The 21,464-nt window shown below is 58.6% G+C and overlaps 1 protein-coding gene across 1 annotated transcript; it reads left to right on the top strand.

The window, feature by feature from the left end:
- Window positions 1–9,614: 9,614 nt before the first annotated feature.
- On the top strand, window positions 9,615–20,425 carry LFNG (LFNG O-fucosylpeptide 3-beta-N-acetylglucosaminyltransferase). The gene is made up of 8 exons (XM_037506702.2): window positions 9,615–10,154; window positions 14,519–14,567; window positions 15,081–15,180; window positions 15,279–15,432; window positions 15,532–15,617; window positions 16,076–16,241; window positions 16,723–16,808; window positions 16,981–20,425. Exons 1-8 carry the CDS (start codon window positions 9,726–9,728, stop codon window positions 17,045–17,047), a joined length of 1,137 nt encoding a protein of 378 aa, XP_037362599.1. The 5' UTR covers window positions 9,615–9,725; the 3' UTR covers window positions 17,048–20,425.
- The last annotated feature ends 1,039 nt before the right edge of the window (window positions 20,426–21,464 follow it).

Genomic DNA, 21,464 nt, shown 5'->3' with positions numbered 1-21,464 from the left:
AGAGTGACAGCAAAGGCAGGCAGGCATGGGACAGGAGGGGGCCACCACCAGGCACAGCCTGGCCCCTGAGGCTACACAAGTCATCTGCCCCAGGGGTGCCCAGTCCTGCAGGGGCAGGGGACTAGCATTAGAGTTTCAAGGGGTGATTGTGGGTTTGGGGTGGTCAGTTGAGAACAGGAGAGAAGCTGCCTAAGATACCACATCCAGTTGCGGGTGGGGGTCCTTTCCCCCATCTAGAGAGATGCCCCTAGGCCATGTTGTAAGCCAGGGGCCAGGGGCCAGATTTTGGCTTCAGGGCAGACCATCTCGTCTCTCCTGAAGCAGGCCAGCCTCCTCCATGGCTTGGGAATGTCTAACTCCTACTCTGTTTCCTGACCAGGGCACAGCTTTCCAGGGGCAGCTAGGGGCAGGCCTGGTCAGGAGTTCCTTCTGGGAGGAGAGACCTGCACCTTCTGGGAGGTGTACAGTGACCCGTACCTTCTCTGTGGGAAGGTCCCTTCACCATGCCTCAGCATACTACACCCTTCCTCAGCCCCTGGGGTGGGGAAGACTCGGCTTCACAGGACTGTAGGATGTTCGGAGGTGCAGGAGACACACAGGAGTTCTCACAGATACCTGCATCCAGGGGTGCTTTGTTATGTTTGTGTGACCTTGGGCAGGTTCTTGACCTCTCAAGGGTCTCAGTCTTCCTATTTGTGGAATGGGCTTAGCCCTTTAAGGCCTCTTTGACACATCCAGCCCACTCTTAGCTAGACTGGGTCACCACCATCATAGAGCAAGGACGTCTGGGTGTGAGAGTTCCTGCTGGGGCTGGAGGGGACTCAGGCACACAGAAGAAAGGAGCATGCTTGGATGCCTGCCCTGAGGGCTGTGGCAGTGAGCAGGAGGCTGAGACAGAGATGCTGAGCCTTCCAGGTGGAGGGAGGGAAAGCAGGAGGACTTGGGAAGGTTGAGAGGAATGTTGGTTTGGCTGAGCCTGGGGGTGTGCAGGGACCGGCACAGGAAGTTGGGAGGTTGGCAGACAACAGCCAAAATCTTGGGAACCAACAAATACCAGAGACAGGGTCTGCTTGCCTCAAGCAGGCAGTGGGGACCAGAACCTCATTTCTAGGACTCAGGGGCTGGCCCTCTGTCCAACTCAGGCCACATGCTAGCTCCTCTCTGCTCTAGCTCCAGGCAAGGACTTGGAGCTCTGTGGCCATGGCACTGGCCTGGAATCATGATTCACCTCCCTCTCTAGGTGGCCAGGAATCATGATTCACCTCCCTCCCAGTGTGGCCCAGAGGGTGGGCTAGCTTCAGCCCTGCCTGCTCAACTTTAGTTCCACTGAGGGAAGAAACTGGCTGGGCTAGCATATGAAGTGCTGCCCAGAATGACGCAGAGGTCTCCAGGCCAAGCCCACCTGCCCTTTTTAGTGTCTCCTCTGACTGTGGGGACATTTATGGTGTTGACTGAGGTTGCTCAGCAAACATTCATGGTCACTGCAGCCCAGCTGGGCTGGAGACAGGTCCTCCCGTCCCAGGCAAGCCAGGGAAGGGGCATCAGGCAGGAGGGGCCTCTGAATGTCAACTTGACTTTTCAAATGGGTACAGGACACATTCAAGCATGTTTGAGAAGTGGAGTGGGGGGCACCCAAGGGCAGACACCCCCACCCCCACCCACTGTGTGACCCAGGTCAGGTCACTTCCTACTCTGAGCCTCAGCTTCCTCATTTGCAAAATAAGACTGGAAGACCCGCCCTCCTAAGTCTATGACCTGGAGCACCCCATCCCCCTCCACTTTCCTGCCCCCCCAACCATTAATGTAGTTGGTAGAGGGGGTTGGGGCATTCTCTCTCTGAGGCCTGGTTTGCATGGAGTGGCACAGTCTTAGGGCTGTGGGAGAGGGTGGGGACAGATGTATTTGAGGGCAGGGTCTTTGGGGAGCCTTCCAATGTAGGGAGAGGAGGAGGGGGGCCCGGGGAGCTTAACCTGGCAGGCGCTTAGGCAGTTCCGTCTGCAGCTTCTGTCAATATGAGCCTTCCTGTTTTGGAGATTAAACCTAGGCTGAGCAAACAGCTTTCAAGGAGGCCCCTCCCTGCCACCTCCCATCCAGCTAGTCCTCTGCGGGAGGCACCTGGGAGTTGTGGGGGTGGCAGGGACGGAGGGGTCCCAGCTCTGCCTTCAACAAGCCCTAGACAGCAGCCCAGGCAGCGAGGCCCCTGTCCCAGCCCCCACTGACCCCCATCAAGGTCACCCCCGGAAGCCCCCCGTGTAATCCTTCCGCTCCGGGCGGGTGTACTGTCCCTGTGGCTCTGCCCGCTGCATCCTCTGCCCTCATGTAACCTCTTGCAGGAAGCCGGGAGCAAGCTGATCCTCACTGCCTCCTGCCAGGCCCATGCCCACCTGGTGTGGATTCCAGGCATGACAGGACCCCTGAGCAGCCCACCGATGCCCATGTCTGGGGAGAGACCCATGATCTCACTGTGAATTTTTCACCTTGACTCGACATTGTGGGTTGGTAAAGCCTTGTTTAGGGCCTGGCTTGTGCACATAGCAGGATGTTTGTTGTCAGCCCTGGTTTCTAGAACATCTCTGGTTTGTACTAGAAGTTTCTGTCTCCTCAAGGTATGATAACCAAAAATTGTCTCCATGTCCTGGGGCCCCAAATCACCCCCAGTTGAGAACCCCTGGCTAGTCCCTGCAGACACTGTGAATACTTACAAACCAGAGCCCCACAGACCTGAACTTCCTGCTACTAGAGCCTCGGCCCAGTCTGTTTCATCCTTACTGCCTCCCCCAACCTTTTCCTCCAGGACCCACCCACCTCTGAGCAACCTGGCCCTGCTCTCCTTGGAAAATCATCCCCAGGCTAAACTTTACTGTTGGCAGAGCCTCCAAGAAAGGAAGGAAGGAGGAAGAACAAAAGCAAAGTGACCTCTCTGCTCCTCCCAGCTGCCTCCTTCCTTGGCCACAAGGACCCAGGGGTCGAGAGGCAGACAGACAGGTAAGCTTGGGTTGACCTAAGCTGGACCTCAGAGTCACTTCTTCTTGTAAAATGCAACTGGAATCACATCCTTCTTGCTCACAAGTCTTCTGTGGCTTCCTATTGTCTCCCAAGCATGGGCCCTGAGGCCCCCGCTCACCTCTCATCTCTCACTGCTTTTCTACCCACACCCCTGCAGAACATGACCTCTCCAGACACTCTGGCTGGCCCCATCTCTCTGCCTTCCAGCTCCCTGCCTTCCCATCTACCTGTGTCTGCCCAAACCTCTGTGCTACAGGGCAGAGGTCACTGTCTTTTCCTAGAAGCCTCTCCTGAAACCACTAACCTCCAGCCCTGAATTGGATACCCACATGAAATTCAATGAATTCCCCCTCACCTAGGCCCCTGGCACACTTACAATTAACCCCTCTTCCAACCCCTCCTACTCTCTGCCTGCCTAGGGGACAGCTGGACGGTTGATGAATCCTCCTTCAGAGAAATGTGAGCTTCTGGGGCAGGGGGTTACGTCTGTCACTTCCTAACTCCTCTAGAGCCACGCTGTGCTGAGTCTGGAGGAAGTGCCTGGGATACTGTTGGACAAGTTGATGAATGGATGGAGAGACAGACAGGTGGGTGGATGGGCCCCCATGGCTTACCTCTGTGGGTAGGATTGGTACTCCTGGGCACATAACCTCCCCCATCTCTCACTTCCTGGGCAGCCTGGAATATCATCAATAGCATATCTGACCTCAATCCTGTGAATGAAGGAGAGGTGGAAACGTTACAGGGAAGAGTCTGGGGTCAGGGAGGGGTAGACAAGCCAGGATCCAGTGAGAGCTAAGAATCTCACCCCTGCTTCTTCCACCCAGCCTGGAGCCCCTCCTTCAACTGCTCCTTGGGTCTGTTCTCAATGATATGGTTGGGGGGTGGGGTCATGATTGGGGCAGGGGGTTATGCCTGGGGCCTGGCAGGCACCAGCACTGCCACACCCCACACCCTGCCCAACCGTGACCGCAGCACAAGCTAGCCATTCTTGACAAGACAAAGGCTGGCTGGGGGCAGGGTGGCTCTGGTGTCTCCTTAGCGGGTATCTGGCCTGTGCAGGATGTCACTAAGTGGGTTCTGGTGGCTGGGGCTCCACTACTGGGGGCTGCAAATCAGATTAGGCCAGCCCAGCTCCGCTGGCCAGATGGCCCCAGTGGGGCCACCAGGAAGAGCTGCAGCTGCCAGGTCTAGGCCTGCCACCCTCCTGGTGTGCACAAACCTTGACCCCATGGCTGAGAGAGCCCCTACAACCTTGCTGTGCCATCAGCGGTATGTCCCTTCTACTCTCTGTTGTCCCACTTGTAAGACTAAGAGTCTGAGTGAGACTTTCTGAGGTCAGCCTGAAGTGGTGTTTGGAAATACTTTCAGGGCAAGTGGGTATATGGAGAACCCCATGGGGCGTCAGCCTCTGCCACACATCACAGCCTAGCCCCCAGGCCCCATCCCCATGCCAACTCAGAGTTCAGTGGGTAGCCCTGCCAGGCCTGAGATCTGAGATCTCTGTGACTCAAGGCTGGGGGTTTCAGGGAGGGAGGCAGGGGAGTATTCTCTTGAGTTTCTGCATGTTCATATAGCCCCACACCCACCCTGTTCATCAATTCATCCATTTCTCCATCCAACGAATGTTTCTTAAGCACCTAAGAAATAACAGACCCCGTTCTAGGCACTGAGGCGCAGCCATGAATAACAGTGTTTTTGGCCCCGTGCAGCAGACCCAGTACCTTCCCAGCCCTCCGTATACCATCTCTCTGTCCATTCATCTCCCCATTCATCTGTCTGTCCATCCATTCAACCATTTATTACTCCCTCCCTCTCTCCCTTATTCACCCTTCCACCCCATTCACCTCCCACCCATCTCTCCCCTTATTCATCTGTTCAGCCATTACTTACTTTGTGCCAGGCCCTGATGAGGAACAAAATGTGGCCCTGGCCCACACAGAGCTCCCAGAATAATTGGAGAGGCAGGCAGGGAAATGAACAGTTACAATCTCATGTGGTCAGTACCAGGATGAGGGGGTACTAAAGGGAGCTGGGAAGGACTTCTAGGAGAAACAGCACTTTGCTCAAGCCTGGTTCAGTCACCTAGGTCAAGTAGTCTGGACTCTAATATCCCTGGCTACTCTGACTATACCTGGCCCTAAGGTTCGGGCAAAAGTGCCAGGCCATCAGCACTCACTGGTGCTTTATGCCTACAGGGTACCAACTGCTTGCCAGTCTGGGATAGACAGAGGGGGAGGCCACCAGTGACGTTACTTTGGTTATTTTTAAAAAAGATTTATTTATTTATGCAAGAACTGGCATACAGGCCAGAGGTACAGGGATGAGGGGATTCACCAGAGACAAAGTAGGGAGCAGAACAGGCAGATTGACTGAAATACACTGCTGAGGGGAGCAGCGGGCAAAACAGGAGAGGTCTGCTGTGCCATGTGGGTAGCTCTCTGGCCGGGATCCAACTCATGCTGCAGTGGCTGTGGATAGCTTCATAGTGCTGTGCTTAACCCCTTGTGCCACCAGGGAGGCCCTGGCCCTGATGTTACTTTTATAGAGCTGAGTAAAATCCTGAGACCCACAGAGGGAAGGGAACTGGTCCAAGACCAGAGTGTCCGCCAGGGAGTGAAGGGTTCTGGACAGAGTGGGCATGCAGGTGGGTAGGGCTAGGCTAGGGCCTTTATTCACAGTTGTAGGCTGCTTATTCTTCTCATGGGGGTGGTGCCCACCCCAGCTGCAGTAGTGGGAATCAGCTGCTGTGCCTGCCACCCCCCTCTCCCTTTCTTGCCTGAAGCCCAGCTGTGGTGATTTCTTAGCCAACCCCTCTCTATTACTTTCTCTCCTGCCAACAGTGACTCTTCATCCAGAAGCTTTGGGATGGGGCCCTCCCTGGGCCACCATGGCGTGTCAAAGTGCCCTATAGGAAGCCCACAGGCACCTGGCATCTAGGTGGCTCCCACATGCCAGTTCTCCTCTGCTGCCCTCATGGTGGGCAGGCACCCTGGTATGCCTCTGTCGGACAGGACAATGTGTGTTCAGTTCTACCTCCTGCTACCACCCTGCAATGAAGTGCCCCTCTGGGCTCTGCTCTGGATTGCAGAATGCTAGTTCCTGGGACACCTGAGCAGGGCTGCCCCAGTGACTTCCTGCCAGTTAATGGGTAACCCATTTTGTCTCCTGGATCTTCCAAGGGGAGGCAAGCCCCAGGCTACCAGCAGTTCTAGAAACTAGTGGACTGACTCCATCTAAGGGGCGCCCCAGGTTAAAGCTTGGAAGGAAAGGGGGCCTGAGTGCAAGCGGGGATACAACACTGCCCCTGAGCCTGACAGGAGGTGGAGTAGGGTCCCCGTGGCTGGTGGGCCACTGTATCTTCCTTTCCTTAGCTACCTTTCCACTCAACCTTAATGGGCAGGTCTCAAGCCATTCGGCCACCAGGCTGCCCAGCAGCCCCACTGGAGCTGTGCTAAGCAGAGGTCATCTGCTTAGGTGCTGAAGAGACAGATAACCCTGGATGATGGGCCCAGGCTGCTGCTTGTCTGATCTACTGCCCATGAACACCTTATAATATGGACAGTAATGTCATCCTCAGGGTGTGGGTAGGGAAATGGAGGCTCGGAGGAGGAATGTCACAGGGGCCCTCTGTGGGCCCCTGTGGGCCCTCTGGGGTGGGAAGGCAAGCAATCTGTTATAGAGGCCTCCGGCCCCAGAGCTGTGTCCATGTGCCCAAGTCTAGAGCTGGGCCCTGGTATAGCCTCCATCGCTACTTCCCTTCCTGTGGACCTTAAAGACCTGAGGGACTTTTTGGGAAACCTGGTCAGTTTCCCTATTCCTTCCTTGGCTCCCCATTTTCAGTCTTGGCCCCAGCACCTCCCCCACTCAGCTGTTTGACCCAGTGGGACCCTGGAGGGAGTCTTTGGGTCTAGAGAGAGAGGAGGGGAGAGCCTCAGGCTGCAGCTGAGAGTCTCTGGAAGGGGCAGGAAGGGGGTGGGGGTGGCTAGGCTGGCCTCCCCCCCTGCAGTTTTCAGACCTCAAGGAGTCACCACGAAATTCCATTCTCCTGACAGCAAAGAAATGGAATCACTCTTGCCAAAGCCCACGGCCCCCACAAAAATGCTATAAGGCTTTGTCCTGCTGTTCCCAGACAGGCAGCAGCACCCTGGTCCCCTATTCCCACCAAGTCTGGCTGCAGAGGCACAGGAAACCCTTAACCAGGCTCTGTGCCAGGCTGGCCAATCCCTGTCCTGCCCTCCCTCACTCCCTGGGTACAATGCTGTAGTCCTGTGGGCCTCACCTTGCTTTCTGTGCAATGGGAGCAGGGCTCCTCTTGTTTCATTTTTTGTCTGGCAGCAGGAGGCCAGTAGCCAGAGCTGTGTAGCATGAATCAGAGAAAGCAGGGGTGCTCTGGGGTACTGGGCAGGTAGCCCCCTGCTGGGCTGGGGACCATGGAAGGAGTGGTTCACAGGACCTTGACAGGTGAGGGTATGAAGTGGCATAGTTGCACGCTGTTCTTCGTTCTGCCTCTTACAGGGTGCTTGGCATCTATGAAGTACCCACTAACTATGGACGTCACTGGCCTGAATCCCAGGTGTGGAGCAAGCTTAGGAAAAGAACAGTGCTCAGGCTATAGGGGTGTGTGGAGGGAGTTTGGAGAGTGTCAGGAAACGGAGCTGGGACTGAGTCAAGGGCTATGTGACACAAGTCCAAGACTTGAACTCAGAGGCAATCGGGAGTCATGGAAGATTTCCATGCGGGGCTGTGCCTGGGTGGGGTGAGCTGTCTGGTTCTTGAGTGGAGAGTGAGCAGAGAGGTCGATTGGGAACAGGGAGAGCAGGGCAGAGGTTGCCCTAGAGATCCAGGGGTGAGATGAAGGCTGAGGAAGACTCTGGCTCCAAACAACCCAGGCATGGCACAGACGGTAGTTGATGGTAGGGAAAGGGATGTGGAAAAAAAGGAGTCCCTGGAGGCCTGAGGTTGGGGCTGGAGGAGGGCTCTGTTAACTGGGCAATACCAACCCAGTCATGGGGTGCTTTTCTCTCCTGCCCCCCCTCCCCCAACTGCTTACAGTCTCGGAGGCTGGGCTCTGGCTTATGGCTTATGGGGGAGGGGTTTATGGTAGGAGGTGACACCATGGGAGACTTGTCACTTGGGCACCGCCAACACCATCTGCTCAGGCATCTGCCTGCCCGAGGTGGCCCAGCTAATTACCTGGGGGTGGGAGCAGGAAGAGGTCTGGGAATCTCCATCCCCCACTCCTGTGCATCACAGAGGACCTAATGGTAGGGCCCCCCAGGTGCTAAGAGCAAACGGGCCACAGTCCCTTGGGTAGGAGTCTTAGCAGGACCAGACGTTTACGCAGTAAATCTCTATAGCTCACCTACTCTATTCTGGGCTCTGTTCTCTGGAAGTTGGCATTCAGGTGGAGGGAGCGGGCACCACGACGGGACGTGAGAACAGCTCAAAGTGCCATTTCGGGCAGAGTGGAAGCGCCGTGAAGACAGCAGGCCGCTGAGCAGTGAGCGCTGGGCGGAGGGCAGCGAACTCTCGGCGGCCCTGCCCAGGGCATGCCCTAGTCGCAGACCAGCCTGCAGGGGAAGGAGGAGCAGCCAAGCGGAGAGCCGCCCCCAGCTGCTCTACCGGAAGATGCTGCGGGCAGGGGGCTCGGACCTTGATCCCTCTCTGGAGGGGAGGCGGGTGGGGGCTTGGCCACTTCCTGGCTCCACGCCCCTCACTCTCAACCCAGACGGTCGACTCACATTCCTGCCGCCCCAGCTCGTGCTGGGGGACGGCCCGGCCCGTGGGAAGGGCCGGGGGTGGGGGCCGCGTGTGCCGGGGAGGCGGGGCGGGGCACAGCTGGGCTACATCTGGCCCCCGCGCTGAGGGACCAAATGGGACAGAAGGCGGCCTTTTATCCCGCGCGGGGAGGGGCGATCCTAGTTTGTTCTCACCACCGGGCGCCTGGAGGATTTTTGGGGACCAATTTTTCAAAGTCAGGCCGGGACTCAAGGAAATGTTTGCTCAGGGGTTGGGGTGGGATTTTGCACAGGGGTCTTCCTGCTGTACTTAGCACTGGCTCAGGTGGCTAAGCTCCTCCTCGATATTTATAATGGCAGCCTAGGTCCATCCAGGCACCGTCCAGTTACCCGACCCGCAAGCACCACTCCCGAGGGAGGAACCCGGCCTCGGGGAGAAGCGCACCGCGAGGGTGTAAGGACGCACCCCGCGGCCGCTAGAGCCTGAGGCTAGGGTACGGAAATCCCGGTCCTCGCGCCGAGGGCGCGCCCCTCCGCGTGCCAAGCCGGGTTATCCCCGCAGGGCCACCTGGGCAGGCAAGGCCCAAAGCCCCACGCCCCTAAGTTGCCCGCGGGGGGCGACCCGGGCCGGGAGGGGATTGCACGTGCGCACAGGGGGCGGGCCCCGGCGCCCGCCTGGCGGTTCCCAGACCCCCGCCGGGGCCCCACGTGGGTGCTGCCCCGCCAGGGGGCGATCTTCGAGAGGCCCCACCCCGGGGCGCAGGAGCCAGTGAACGCGCGACGGGGGCGCGGCCTAGCCATGGCCCCCGCCCCGAGGGCGGAGCCAGGACGGGGCGGTTTAAGAACGCCGGGCGCTGGCTTTGCACAGCTGGACCGCAAGGCCGGATTCTCCCCGAGCGCGAGCGCGGGTGTGCCGGGCAGGGCGCGCCGGGGCGGGGGCAACCCGGGCAGGGCGCATCGCGCGGCCGCTACTCCGCCATGCTCAAGCGCTGCGGTCGCCGCCTGCTGCTCGCGCTGGCGGGCGCGCTGCTCGCCTGCCTGCTGGTGCTCACCGCCGACCCGCCGCCGCCCCCGGTGCCCGCCGAGCGCGGCCGGCGCGCGCTGCGCAGTCTGGCGGGCTCCGCGGGGGCGGCCCCGGCGTCCGGGCTGGAGGCTGCAGAGGCGCCCCGGGCGCTCGTCCGCGAGGTGCACAGTCTGTCGGAGTACTTCAGCCTGCTGACGCGAGCGCGCAGGGAGGCGGGCCCACCACCCGGGGGCGCCCCCCGCCCCGCCGACGGCCCCCGGCGGCCCCCAGCCGAGCCGCTGGTGCCCCACGACGTCTTCATTGCCGTCAAGACCACCAGAAAGTTTCACCGCGCGCGCCTCGACCTGCTGCTGGAGACCTGGATCTCGCGCCACAAGGACATGGTGAGCCCCCGCGACCTGGACGTGCAGGGTGGGGTCACAGTCCTGTTCAGTATCCGACGGGCTGCTATTCTACGAAATCACTGGGAGTATCTGGGGGTGGTGACTCCTAACCATCCCCTTGCAGCCCTGTGTGCCAGGGAGGGCCACTTTCCTTATACAGTTGAGCTGTCAGTTGGGACAGTCCTCAGCCAACCCCCAGAGCCTGGAATGGCGCGCACGGACCCCACACCAGCTTCTACTGCTTGGGGTTGATACCCTGTGACGCTGCTTGCCCCCCAGTTATTGAAGCATATTCGTCGGGTGTTATCGCCTCCAAATCTCCTCAAGACAGAACTCATTGCATAGAGGGAGGTGGGGAGCCAGGATCGCTGAGGCGCAGAGCATGTCTCCTCCGTCCCAGTCTTTGCCTTGGGATGGGGGGACAAGTCATTACTGAATGAACTCTGGAATTGGGGATGGGTGTGGGTGGGTCTAGGGGAGTACCTCTCAAAAGAGAGCAGGAAGTTTCCTGGGCTGTGCAGAGACCCTCTCCCTACAGTGCAGGAGTCCCCGGGGACCTGAACCTGGTGCTTAATACACCCTAGTTGAGCATCGACTTCCTACACACACATAATAAAGACACACCCCACTTTGAAAATCTCCCTGGAGGCTGCAGTAGGACGGTTGGGTTGGGGCGGGACTGACTGGGGCAATGTGGGCCCTGTGGAGGGGGGGAGGGGCCTCGGGGACCCTCCCAGGGCTGGGAGATTCAAGGGATGAACTGGGCGTTTGTGGTGAGAGTGAAGGACCCTCAACTGGGGTTAAAGGGTGGGGGGAGGCTCAGAGAAGATCCCACACCTGTTACTCCCTCTTTCAATCCTAGTAATAGGGACCTTCTGAGCCCGGTTTTGGGGCAGGACCCTGGTGAGGTCATGATGGGGGTAGGGGGACAGAGTCTTAACTGGTATGAGAGTGGGGAGGGGGTGCCTGGGAACCTCATGGTAGCCTCCTGGGAACTTAGCGTCCCTTTCCCAGGGGCTCAGCGGGAGGGGGCCATGGGGGCCCAGGGTTTTGTTTGGCGGCTGGGCCGTTAGGATTCCCAGCGCCGGGCGGCTCTCACGCCGGCCCCTTGGGCAAGGTAACAAAGCCCCTTTCTCCAGCGGAGAAAAGCGTCCGGCCTCTTGTGTGCAGCTATGTGCTCCATGGGAACCGCCGCTGGGCCCTGGCCACTCAGGTTGCCTGGCGATGAGGGGGCCTCCCGGAGCCCCCCCATCCCTGACTGACAGCCCTTGTAGGGCACCATCCCTGAGCCAGGCACCTCCCCCTCCACTCTGCCTCCCTACTATGTGACTTTTGGCAGCATTCAGCCCCCCAGGTCTGAAGATGTCTCATCTTGGACTTAGGGGACTTTTCCCAGCAGAGGATATGTGGTGGTGGTGGTGGCAGTATCTCAACCAAGCTGGGTGATCTTGGGTGACACCTAGGATTCCACTGATCCTCAGTCTCTTCATCTCTGAAATGGGGGAAACTTGGCCTTCCTGATAGGGTGTTGTAAAAGCACTGGCAACACCTGGAGGTATGGAGAATGAGCCCAAAGAGCACTAGCAGTCACAGTGGGGCCATCACTTTTCTGGACCTTGAGCTCTCAGTTGAAAGGCCAGTGTTGCCTTCTCGCCTGTTGACCCCCACCCAGCAAGACCGAATCTGTCCTCAGAAGCAGTTCTGTGTCACAGCATACTGTGGAGCTGGGGTCTTGAAACTGTGGCAGCAGAGGGTCTTCCTTTCCCAACCCTGTGCAGGGTGATTCAGACCCAGTCTGATGGGGCAAATTCAGAGTTGTGGTGGGGGAAACCCAGAGAGGCTGTATGAACTGAGAAAGGACATCTGACCCACATGGAGGGGCAGGGAAGACTTCCTGGAGGAGGTGACACCCAAACTGAACTGAGGGTGGAAAAGGGCAGCTTGGGCATCATGGGGATTGTGTAAGAAACTTCCAGTCGTTGGAGTTGGGGGGAGTCAGCAGAGGCCACAATGTGATGGACCTTCAAGTCCCTGATGAAGAGCTGACCCATTTGCCCCCCATGTTCCTCCCTCACCGGGTCCAGGAGTGTGTTAGTCTGTAGCGATTGCCAGTGCTGCAGCCACAATTGTTGGGGAGAGCTTGGCATCCTGTGTTTCTTTGAATCGCAGCTCCAGGAACAATGCCGCTTCCTGTGGGTGTCCCCCCCCTGCCCTGGGCCAGCCCTGCCACCCTTGCTGCCCTGTTCTTCCTCTTCCAGTCCCCGGGGGAGGGGACCTCGGGAAGGGTCTTGGTGCCTGAAAGGGGCAGCAGGGCTGGACTAACCTCATCTCTGGCCCAGGGTATGACCACAGGTTGGGATTCATGCAACTCTTTGAACCTCAGTCTCCCCACTTGCACAATCGTGTAGGAATGGTGCCCAGCTGCCAGGACTGACTGGTAGATGTTCGAAGGAAAGGACTGGGGCTTTGCTCTGCGCACTCATGAGCTCTTGATATGCCCATTTGTACAGAGGGGGAAACTGAGGCTCAGAGCAGTGGGTGAGGTCCCTGTCTGGGTGGCCCATTCCCTCCTCCCCTGGTTGCTCTGTTGTGGGGAGGCCCAGCACCCCCACAACCTCACCCTCCCCAGCACTCCTCTGCAAAGAGTGTCTTGCTTTCCCCCAGCGGTACAAAGGTGACTTTAATCTCTATAGCCTCAGGCTGGGTTTTTAGGGCACCACCAAAGCGCGGGAGAACAGGCCTCGCTTGATCTCATTAAGAAAGCATTTTCTTTTTAATCCAGCGGCGGCAACTGCACGTCTGCACGGGCTGGCCTCAGCCTCCCACGGCATTCCTGGGCTGCGATGCTGAGGAGCGGGTGGGGGGCTGGGTGCGAGTCTGTGCGTGCGGGCGCCCTCGGGTGTCTGCTGGGCTCTGGAAGGAGGGGGTGCGTGAGCAGAGAAGGTGCAGATGGAGCCTGCCCACCCCTTCCCCCACCCCTAGCTCTGAGCTCTTGATCCTCAGATGTGGACCCACCTTGTGTGCCTGGGTCTGGGGTCAGGCTAGACAAAGCAGGGGATGCTCAGGTAGGAGTGGACATCCCAGGTAGATCCCCAGGTTGCTGGGTATGTGCTATCTTCAGGTTTGCAAATGCTGGATCTTTCCTTGGACCTATATGTACACTAAGGGAAACAGACCTGGTGGGCATGGAATTGGAGGTCTCCTGCTGTCTTTGCTCATAGCACTCCCCACTGGGCCCCAGGTTTTGCACTCAGTCATGCCAGGGTGTGCCAGGCGACACGCGCTGGGAGGGCCGGGCAGAGGAAGGAACATTCCTTCCCATGTGCCGACTGGCCCAGGCGGGCGCCGGCAGCGCCTGGCCCCGCCCCATTGGCCCCTTCCAAAGAGCGATCCTGGCAGTGTAGCTCTGTGCTGGCACAGGTGGAGCCTTGATGTGGCCTTGGGCAAGACCTGTCTGCTAGCCCGGGTTTCCTCTCCCCAGCTACGGGAGGGGCTGCTGGGCTGCAAGGGTGCAGGGGGCATTGCTCCGTGGGCTGGGGCACGTGTAGTTTCCTGTCTCAGCCCTGATGACCGGTGGCTTCTTAGAATAGCAGTGTGGCTGCTTTGGCTCAGAGAAGGTGATCTGCCCAGCTGGTCACATAGCTGGGAGCGCAGGGGGCCGCTTGATGGTCCAGTGCTGAGGACCGCGGGGCTGTGGCTGCACCCCTGCCCACTGGACCTTGCACCCAGCCCGGCCCAGTTAACCAGGCCAGCTGTATGGTAATGGGCAGCTCGGCTATTCCTGCTTAACGCGGCCGAGTTAAGGCCAGCCCTGAGCCCCTCGCCTTGCCGCCCAGGACAAAGCTGGCGGACAATGCCTGGTGATTCATCCTCCCTCCGGGCTCTTTGTCCGCCAGGGTTTGGCAGCCGCCCAGCAGAGGCCTTTGTCCCTGACTGATTGAGACTTGGCTTCCCAAAGCCGACCTCCTCTGCCTGTCCCCCCCACCGGCCTCTGCCCCCTCCCGCAGGCTGTGTCAATAAGGGTGTGTGCTCTGCCAGGTGCGCTGGGCGGGCCGGGAGCCGGTTACCTGGCGGGTGGGCGGGGCGCCCCACCTGGCTCGTGCCGGCACTGCCGCCGGGCGACCTTGAGCCCAGCTGTCTAGGTGGGGGGTGGGGTCTGCTTGAGCCCCAGCCCAGCTTCCACTCAGGCTGGGCATTTGAGGCCTACTCTGCACATGGGGACAGTGAGGTACAGGAAAGGGTAGGGACTGAGTGTGACTGCGCCGAGGCTGCTGGAACGCCAGGGTGCCCAGCCCTGGACCCCTGCAGTGGCCCGGGGTGGGGGACATAAAGCTGCCTGTTCAAGGCCATGTTTCTCCTTCCAGACGTTCATTTTCACCGACGGGGAAGATGAAGCCCTGGCCAGGCACACGGGTGAGCCCTGGACTTGGGGAGTGAGGGGCTCCATTCCTGGGAGGAACTCCTCCCTTCCGCCCTCCCCTCCTGAGGGGTCAGGAGGCCACTGGCCTAGCAGGGCAGTTTACTCAACTTGTTTGCTCCATGCCCCGCCCCACTACTCGCCCCCCCACCAATTCTCATGCTAATGAGGCCCTTTCAGCTCCCCAGGGCCCTTTGAGCTGATGTGACTGCAACAGGTGGCTGGTGCTGGGAAAAAGCTGCCTGAATGGGCAGGGGCTGGCTGGGCCGCCCTGGGAGGGGTTTGTGCTGGGGGTGGGGAATCACCAGACCCTGTGTCCTGCACTGGGAGGGAGTTGGAGGGTTGAGGAGGCCTCTTAGGGGCCCAGCTTGGACCCAAGGTGCCCTGGGACAGAAAGTCATCCCCACTATCTGGCTCTGCTTTCCTTGGCACTGTGGTGTGACCCCAGGCCATTGTACCCTCTCTGAACCAGTTCCTATCCACTGAGAGCCCATTTCTCTTATTTGCAGGCAACGTGGTCAATACTAACTGCTCAGCTGCCCACAGCCGCCAGGCTCTGTCCTGCAAGATGGCTGTGGAGTACGACCGCTTCATCGAGTCAGGGAGGAAGTGAGTGTTGGCCTTCCATGGGTACCCTTCCCTCCAGGTTCAGGCCTTGGTAGTACCTCCCCCTGGTCTGCCCGCCCTGATGCCCACCTTGCTCTCAGGTGGTTCTGCCACGTGGACGATGATAACTACGTCAACGTGCGGGCTTTGCTGCGACTGCTGGCTAGCTTCCCGCACACCCAGGACGTGTACATAGGCAAGCCCAGCCTGGACAGACCCATCCAGGCCACCGAGAGAGTCAGCGAGAACAAGATTGTGAGTTCTAGTCGCAGGCCCAGAGTGGGGAGGAGGCTGAAGGCGTCCTGCTGCGGAGGGTGGTGCCTGGAAGTCTCATGATACTCCCTGTTCTTGCAGCGTCCTGTCCACTTCTGGTTTGCCACTGGCGGGGCTGGCTTCTGCATCAGCCGCGGACTGGCCCTGAAGATGAGTCCGTGGGCCAGGTGAGTGCTCCGAGGAACAGGGGAGGTAGTTGGCCTTCTGAGGTCTAGCCCTCCCCACTCCCTCTACTGTGGGGCCTGGTTTGGTCACTTTCCAAGGGCAGGTGTCCTCACCCTCACATGCAAAATTGAGGGAGGGTTGAGTTGTGGTCCCATGACTGCCTGTGTCCTGCCTACCAGGCACCAGGGGTGGTTAGCTCCCAGGCCCAGGTACCATCGGCAGGATCCCTTCCTGTACTCAGAAACCCCGACTGGCAGAGAATCATCTGGCTGGTATGAAGGAGGGTGCCTGCTGGGGCTCAGGGAGGGAGGGAGCTGCTGGGTGAACCCCATTGGGGGACACATGTGGTCTACACCCCACTCCACGAGTATGTTGGCCTCCTCTTTCTGTGCCATGTTCTGCCTGGCGGGCTCCTGCCCAGCTCCTGCCTCCGCTCACTGTCGGCCCTTCCCCTCTGCAGCGGCGGTCACTTCATGAACACGGCTGAGCGGATCCGGCTGCCGGATGACTGCACCATCGGCTACATTGTCGAGGCGCTGCTGGGTGTGCCCCTCATCCGGAGCGGTCTCTTCCACTCGCACCTGGAGAACCTGCAGCAGGTGCCTACCTCTGAGCTCCGTGAGCAGGTGTGGCTCCCTGCTGGGGAGGGAGGGACTGTAACCAGCACAGGAAGGCACAGACTCAAGTAGGGTGGGAGGAAGGGTCAGTTTTAAAGCTGGATGTTGGGAAGGAAACCCTCTCCTGTTACCCTCATCTGCTGCTACCCTCCTGAAGCCCTCTTCTGCTACCCAGATGCCCACAACCCCCTCCCCACACCCTTCCTGTCCTATCTTCATTGTGACACACCTGCTCTGTGCCTTTTGGGTCGGTAGACGCTCTCTTGCCTATAGCAAGACACTCTCTTGGCCCCAGCTGAATCTCCCACTTAGGACTTTATTCCTGGGAGGGGTGTGGGGGTGGTGGGGACCATTAGACTTTCCTCCTTGTTCCAAGGGAGGGCAAAAGGCAAGGCAGCTGCAAGTGTCCAAGAGCCACATGGCCAATCTTGGACAGAGCTGGGGGATGCATTGGGGCCCCTCCCAGCACCACTCTGCCCTCTTCTTACAGGTGACCCTGAGCTATGGCATGTTTGAAAACAAGCGGAATGCCATCCACATGAAGGGACCCTTTTCTGTGGAGGCTGACCCATCCAGGTAAATAAACTGAGGACTGGATGGGGGTGGAGCTTATGTCAGGTGCTTGGGGAGCTGGCAGTCACAAAATAGCATGACAAGCATGTCCAGCGTGGAGTAGGCCCCTTTACCGGTGCTGTGGGTGCTCAGTAGCCCTAACCACATGGATTAATCCCTCACTTTGTCCCCACAGGTTCCGTTCCATCCACTGCCACCTGTACCCGGACACACCCTGGTGTCCCCGAACTGCCATCTTCTAGTAGCTGTGGCTGAGACCCTGTCTCTGGGCGCCCCTGGTATCCAAAGGGCCCAGGGACCCTGTTGTGCTGCCCTGGCCTTGGCATTCGAGGCTCCCCCAGGGCTGTGCCACGCACATGTATTTAGTGTCCCTGTCCGTGTAGCAGACTGCTGGGCAGTTCTGCTCTGCTGAGGAGCAGTCACAAGTGCCACTTGTCTGCCTTTCCTAGCTCTTCAGGTCTGCGGGCTCCAGAGCCCATGTCCGGAAGGATCTGTGCATCAGAGGTGGCTCTGAGGGCAGTTTTACTGTTATTACTTTGAGGTCTTTGGGCTGCTCTGCAGGATGTGCAGGTGTCTTTACACTCCTGCTGCTCACAGACTCTGTGCTGGGGCCCCTGCACCCTGAGATCCTGACTCTTGCCTCAGAACCCAAACCCCAAGGATAGCTGGGCCATGCTCAGTACAAGAAAAATGGGTTTTGGGGTGAGTGGCTTGGGTCTCCTTCTCCCCCTGAGCTGTAGGCTGGGCACTCTGTGGCTCTGAGTAATAGCAGCCACTGTCTGGGCCCAGGGCCCCATTAAGTCTCCAGTGGCCATGTGGCTGGGGGAATAATGACTTCCTTCCCTGCCCTCCTGGGTCGTGGGGGGGGGGCGGGGTGTCTTCCCTTTGTCTCCTCTTATTGGGGAGTCAGAGCTAAGCATTTTATCTCCTCTCCAAAGTAGAGAGAAAGTCACCCATAGTGGGTGTGTCTGTAAATATTGTGACAGTATTTTTTTACTGTGCTTGTTTTTCTAAAGGGGGTGGGCAAAAAGTAGGGTGTATTTGTTTTTGGGGGGGTAGGGGAGGGTGTTATTTTATCTTTTCTGTGGATCAGAAAAAGCAGAAACCAAACTTGGGATAATCTTTGTTTTTAAAGCTGATGGAAATGTCTGATACTTTATGTATTTATGTGTCCCAACATCTGGATTCTCCCTGCCCTCCTCCTGCATATTCCTGTCTCCTGGGGCCCAGTTTGCTCACCTGGCCTCCAAGCTGCGTTGTGTCTTCTGTTTTTCTTTCTGCAAATACTTAGCTAGGGAAGCAAGCGATAAGGGAAAATTTCTCAGGGAATTGATGTGTGGTTGCTATGGTGACATCCTTTGCTGTGAATAAAGGTGCTTTGGGGCAACCTGGGGGTTCTGGTCTTGGTTAGATGCTGGGCCTGAGCTGCAGGTCCAAAGAAGTGTCTGCATTTGGGATGGGAGCTCAGTCCTGTTTCCCTTGCCACGGTGGGAAATGGTGCAGAACCCTCTGAGCCAACTATTATAGAAGAAAACTTGGGATCTTGCAGGTGCCTGAAAGGTGTGGTCAACCCAGGACACCTATGATGTAGTCAGGGGGTTACCAGATCCCCAGTTTCTACCCAGGAGAACAACTCCCAGACTCTGGTACCCCTGCCTGATCTGAATCTACTGCCTGGGTGTCTGTTGCTCTTTGACCTGGCCTGAAACGTCTTTTTCCTCACTCCATTCCCATCACAAACCCTCAGAGGCCACAACCTTGTCCCATTTTGCACATGGGGACACTGAGGCTCAGTGTAGGTGATCCCCAAGCCCAGGCAGCTGGGCTGGTAGGGTGGTAAAATGCTCAACCTCAGGATAGTCTGGCCTTGGATTCCAGCCTCCTCTCCCTCCCTTGTTTGGGGAGGTTAGGGGAGTCCCATGGGGCTGCCCCATTGGGTCTCCAGCCCTCACCTGGATCTATCTCAGGGGTGTTGGCCAGGATTTAGACTCTCTTTTTTTTCTTCAGAAAGTAGCTTCTTGGCCCTTTCTTCTTGAAATGCAGCCTTTGGGGGTGGGGGGCAGGGCTGCACTAGCCTCCATCTGGGGAATTCCCTCCTCACCCCGCTCCTGGCAGCTGGGGCAGCCTTCACTTCCTCTTCCTCCAAATGAGACACCTCCCTGCCCCCCTGCAGGTCCTTGCTCTGTGGCCTGAGCTCCTGGTTCCCTGTGACTGCCACACACTCCTGTCTTCCCCCAACTCTGATGCAAGCTCATCCTTATCAAAACATCAGAAGGCAGGTGGGCTTTGAGACGTATGTCCCCCCACTTGCTGAGGACAGCATGCCAGCCCTCTTCCTCCCAGACACATGCTCACATAACACCCCCAAACAGGCTGGGGAGGGTCCTTCCCTAGCCCATGCCGGTGGCTGTCCTGGCCGGGGTGGGGGTGTGTGTGTGACTGATTGGGGTCTGACCTCTTGTCATAGACAGCCCTGAGTCAGCAAGTGTGGTTTCCAGAACACCCAGAAGCTTTCCAGGCAAGGCCTAGGGTGGTGGGAAGGAAGATAGCCAAACCTATACTTGGGGGTGCCCCCAGTCTCAGCACCCCCTGTGTGCCAGGTGGGTGGAGGTGGTGACTGCATGTCATTGGGCGGCACCAGGCCCTGTGCTACAGACTAGGAAACCAAAAGTGTACTTGTGTGTGGGTGTCCGAGCAGAACCGCTGCTATGCAGTAGCCTTCCCGCCTCAGTGAGTAACAGCTCCTGACTTGGCGGGTAGAGACCCAGGGCCCCAGCACTACCTCCCACAGCTGCCACAGCCTCTTGGCAGAGCTGGCACCTGGCCTGAGGGTAGAGGTGTGGCTCTGTGGCCCCCATGGGGCTATTGGTAGATCGTAGCACTTGGTCTAAACACTGTAGGGGCTGGGGCACCAAATGGAGATGCCAGGGCAGGTGGGGAGGACCACCGTCTGAGAAATGGGGATAAATGTAGTCAGGGGCCTGGCCGCGGCCTGGGAGGAGTCCACAGGCCCTTTCCTCTTCTAAACAAGCAGCTGAGGGAGGAAGGGAAGTTTCTCCTTCCTCAGAAGGGAAGCGGGCGCAGGAGAGGCCTTACAGGAACTGGGCAGCCTGATTTCTTCCATCCGCAGCCCTCAGGGGTGTGAGGAAGGGGCCCTCCCCTCAGAAGATGAGTCACTGTGACCTCACTTCTCCTTGAGACAAGTGTGGGGTAGTGACGGGCCCCACCCTTGGTGGCAACAATACCCCACACATTGGGTTAGTGGCTGGTGGGAGACATTCCTGGCTGGCCCACGGGGCTCCACATCCCCTAGCCTGGCTCAGTCTGGCTCCTCCCAAACTGCTGGTAGTTTGTGGACTTTCAAAGCCATAGGGGCTGTTGGGGTCTCAGTGGGGTCCAGCTCCCTGAGTGTCTGGGGAGCCCACTAGAGCGGGGTTTGGGAGGGGCCAGAAAGGGTGCAGGGTGGGCCCCTGCATACTCATTTGAAACAACTTCCCTTCCACTGGGGCCATGCCCAGAAGACGGACTTCCCCAGAAAAAGTGTGTCTGAGCTGGAGGAAGGCTTTGTAGAGGAAGGGTAGGGAGAGCTCCAGATATCTGACAGTTGAGGGGGAAGGTGGGGTTGGGAGTCTTTGAAAGAAGGTGCAGAAGTGGGGCACGTTCTACTGGAAGGTTGAGGGGTCAGTTGAGACTCCACAACCCTCCCCCATGGGCCCCACTAGCAGTAGGTAGCCAGGGCTTTCCATAGGCCCCTCCCAAGCGCCAGGTGTGTGTGTGTTGGGGGGTTGGGGGTTGGGGGGGTGGGGGATGGGAGTGGGGATGGGTGGGGGCGTGTTGTGGGGGGAGGCAGACTCTTGCTGTAGCGCCAGTCAATGTTGCCTTCTGGGCCAGGAGTCAGAAAGGAAGTGGGTGACCTGAGTCAGCTTCATCTTTTTGTTAGATTAACTGGTAAATCCTGCTGCCACCCAGGCCTGTCTGCCATGCTGGCCTTGGAAATGTTCTTGGAGGGGACGCCCTCTCCAAACCCTTACTGACGCCAGGGCTGCACACACAGAATGTGGTACATCTCTAGGAGGGACCCAGGCACCTAGGAGCTGCGCACCCCCGACCCTGAAGGCTGCCTCGAAATCACCACACCGAGTTGGAGGCTCAGAGCAATGGCGGCTTCCTCCTTACGCCCCCTACTGCCCCAGCCAGGCCTCTCGGCCTCCTCCACCCGCTGTGGTCCTTGGGCGCCGGCTGCTGGTGAGAGCTGGTGCTTCCCGCCCCCCACTCCCCACCCCGCACAAATCCACCTTTCCCGGACCCCGCCCAGGGATGTGCGCAGGGATGCGGCACCGTCGCTGCAGCCTCGTGCTAGCTCTTTACAATTCACGTCATGGATCTTAAAGTTATTACTGAGGGTTGGTTCATGCTTTATGTATAATGTCAAGAAGCAAGCTTGAGCTGGCTGCGGCAGGCCATCCTAGGTCACCCCCACTGCTGTCCCGCCCCCTGGCCCTGGTGTGGGGCTCGACACTTCATCTCCTCAAGATCCTGCCCGGAGGATCCTCCTCAAGATCCTCCTCAAGATCCTGCGACGTCCCCGACCCCCCACTGCAGCCGAGTGACAACTCACTTCCTGCGCTAACTTTGTGGTTGCAGCCAGCCAACACTGGG

The sequence above is a fragment of the Talpa occidentalis genome, unplaced genomic scaffold (assembly GCF_014898055.3).
Source record: "Talpa occidentalis isolate TD23 unplaced genomic scaffold, MPIMG_talOcc4v2.1 talOcc4.12, whole genome shotgun sequence".
Classification (NCBI taxonomy): Eukaryota; Metazoa; Chordata; class Mammalia; order Eulipotyphla; family Talpidae; genus Talpa; species Talpa occidentalis.
Note: the sequence above shows the minus strand (reverse complement) of the source record. Positions and strands in the feature narration are given on the sequence as shown.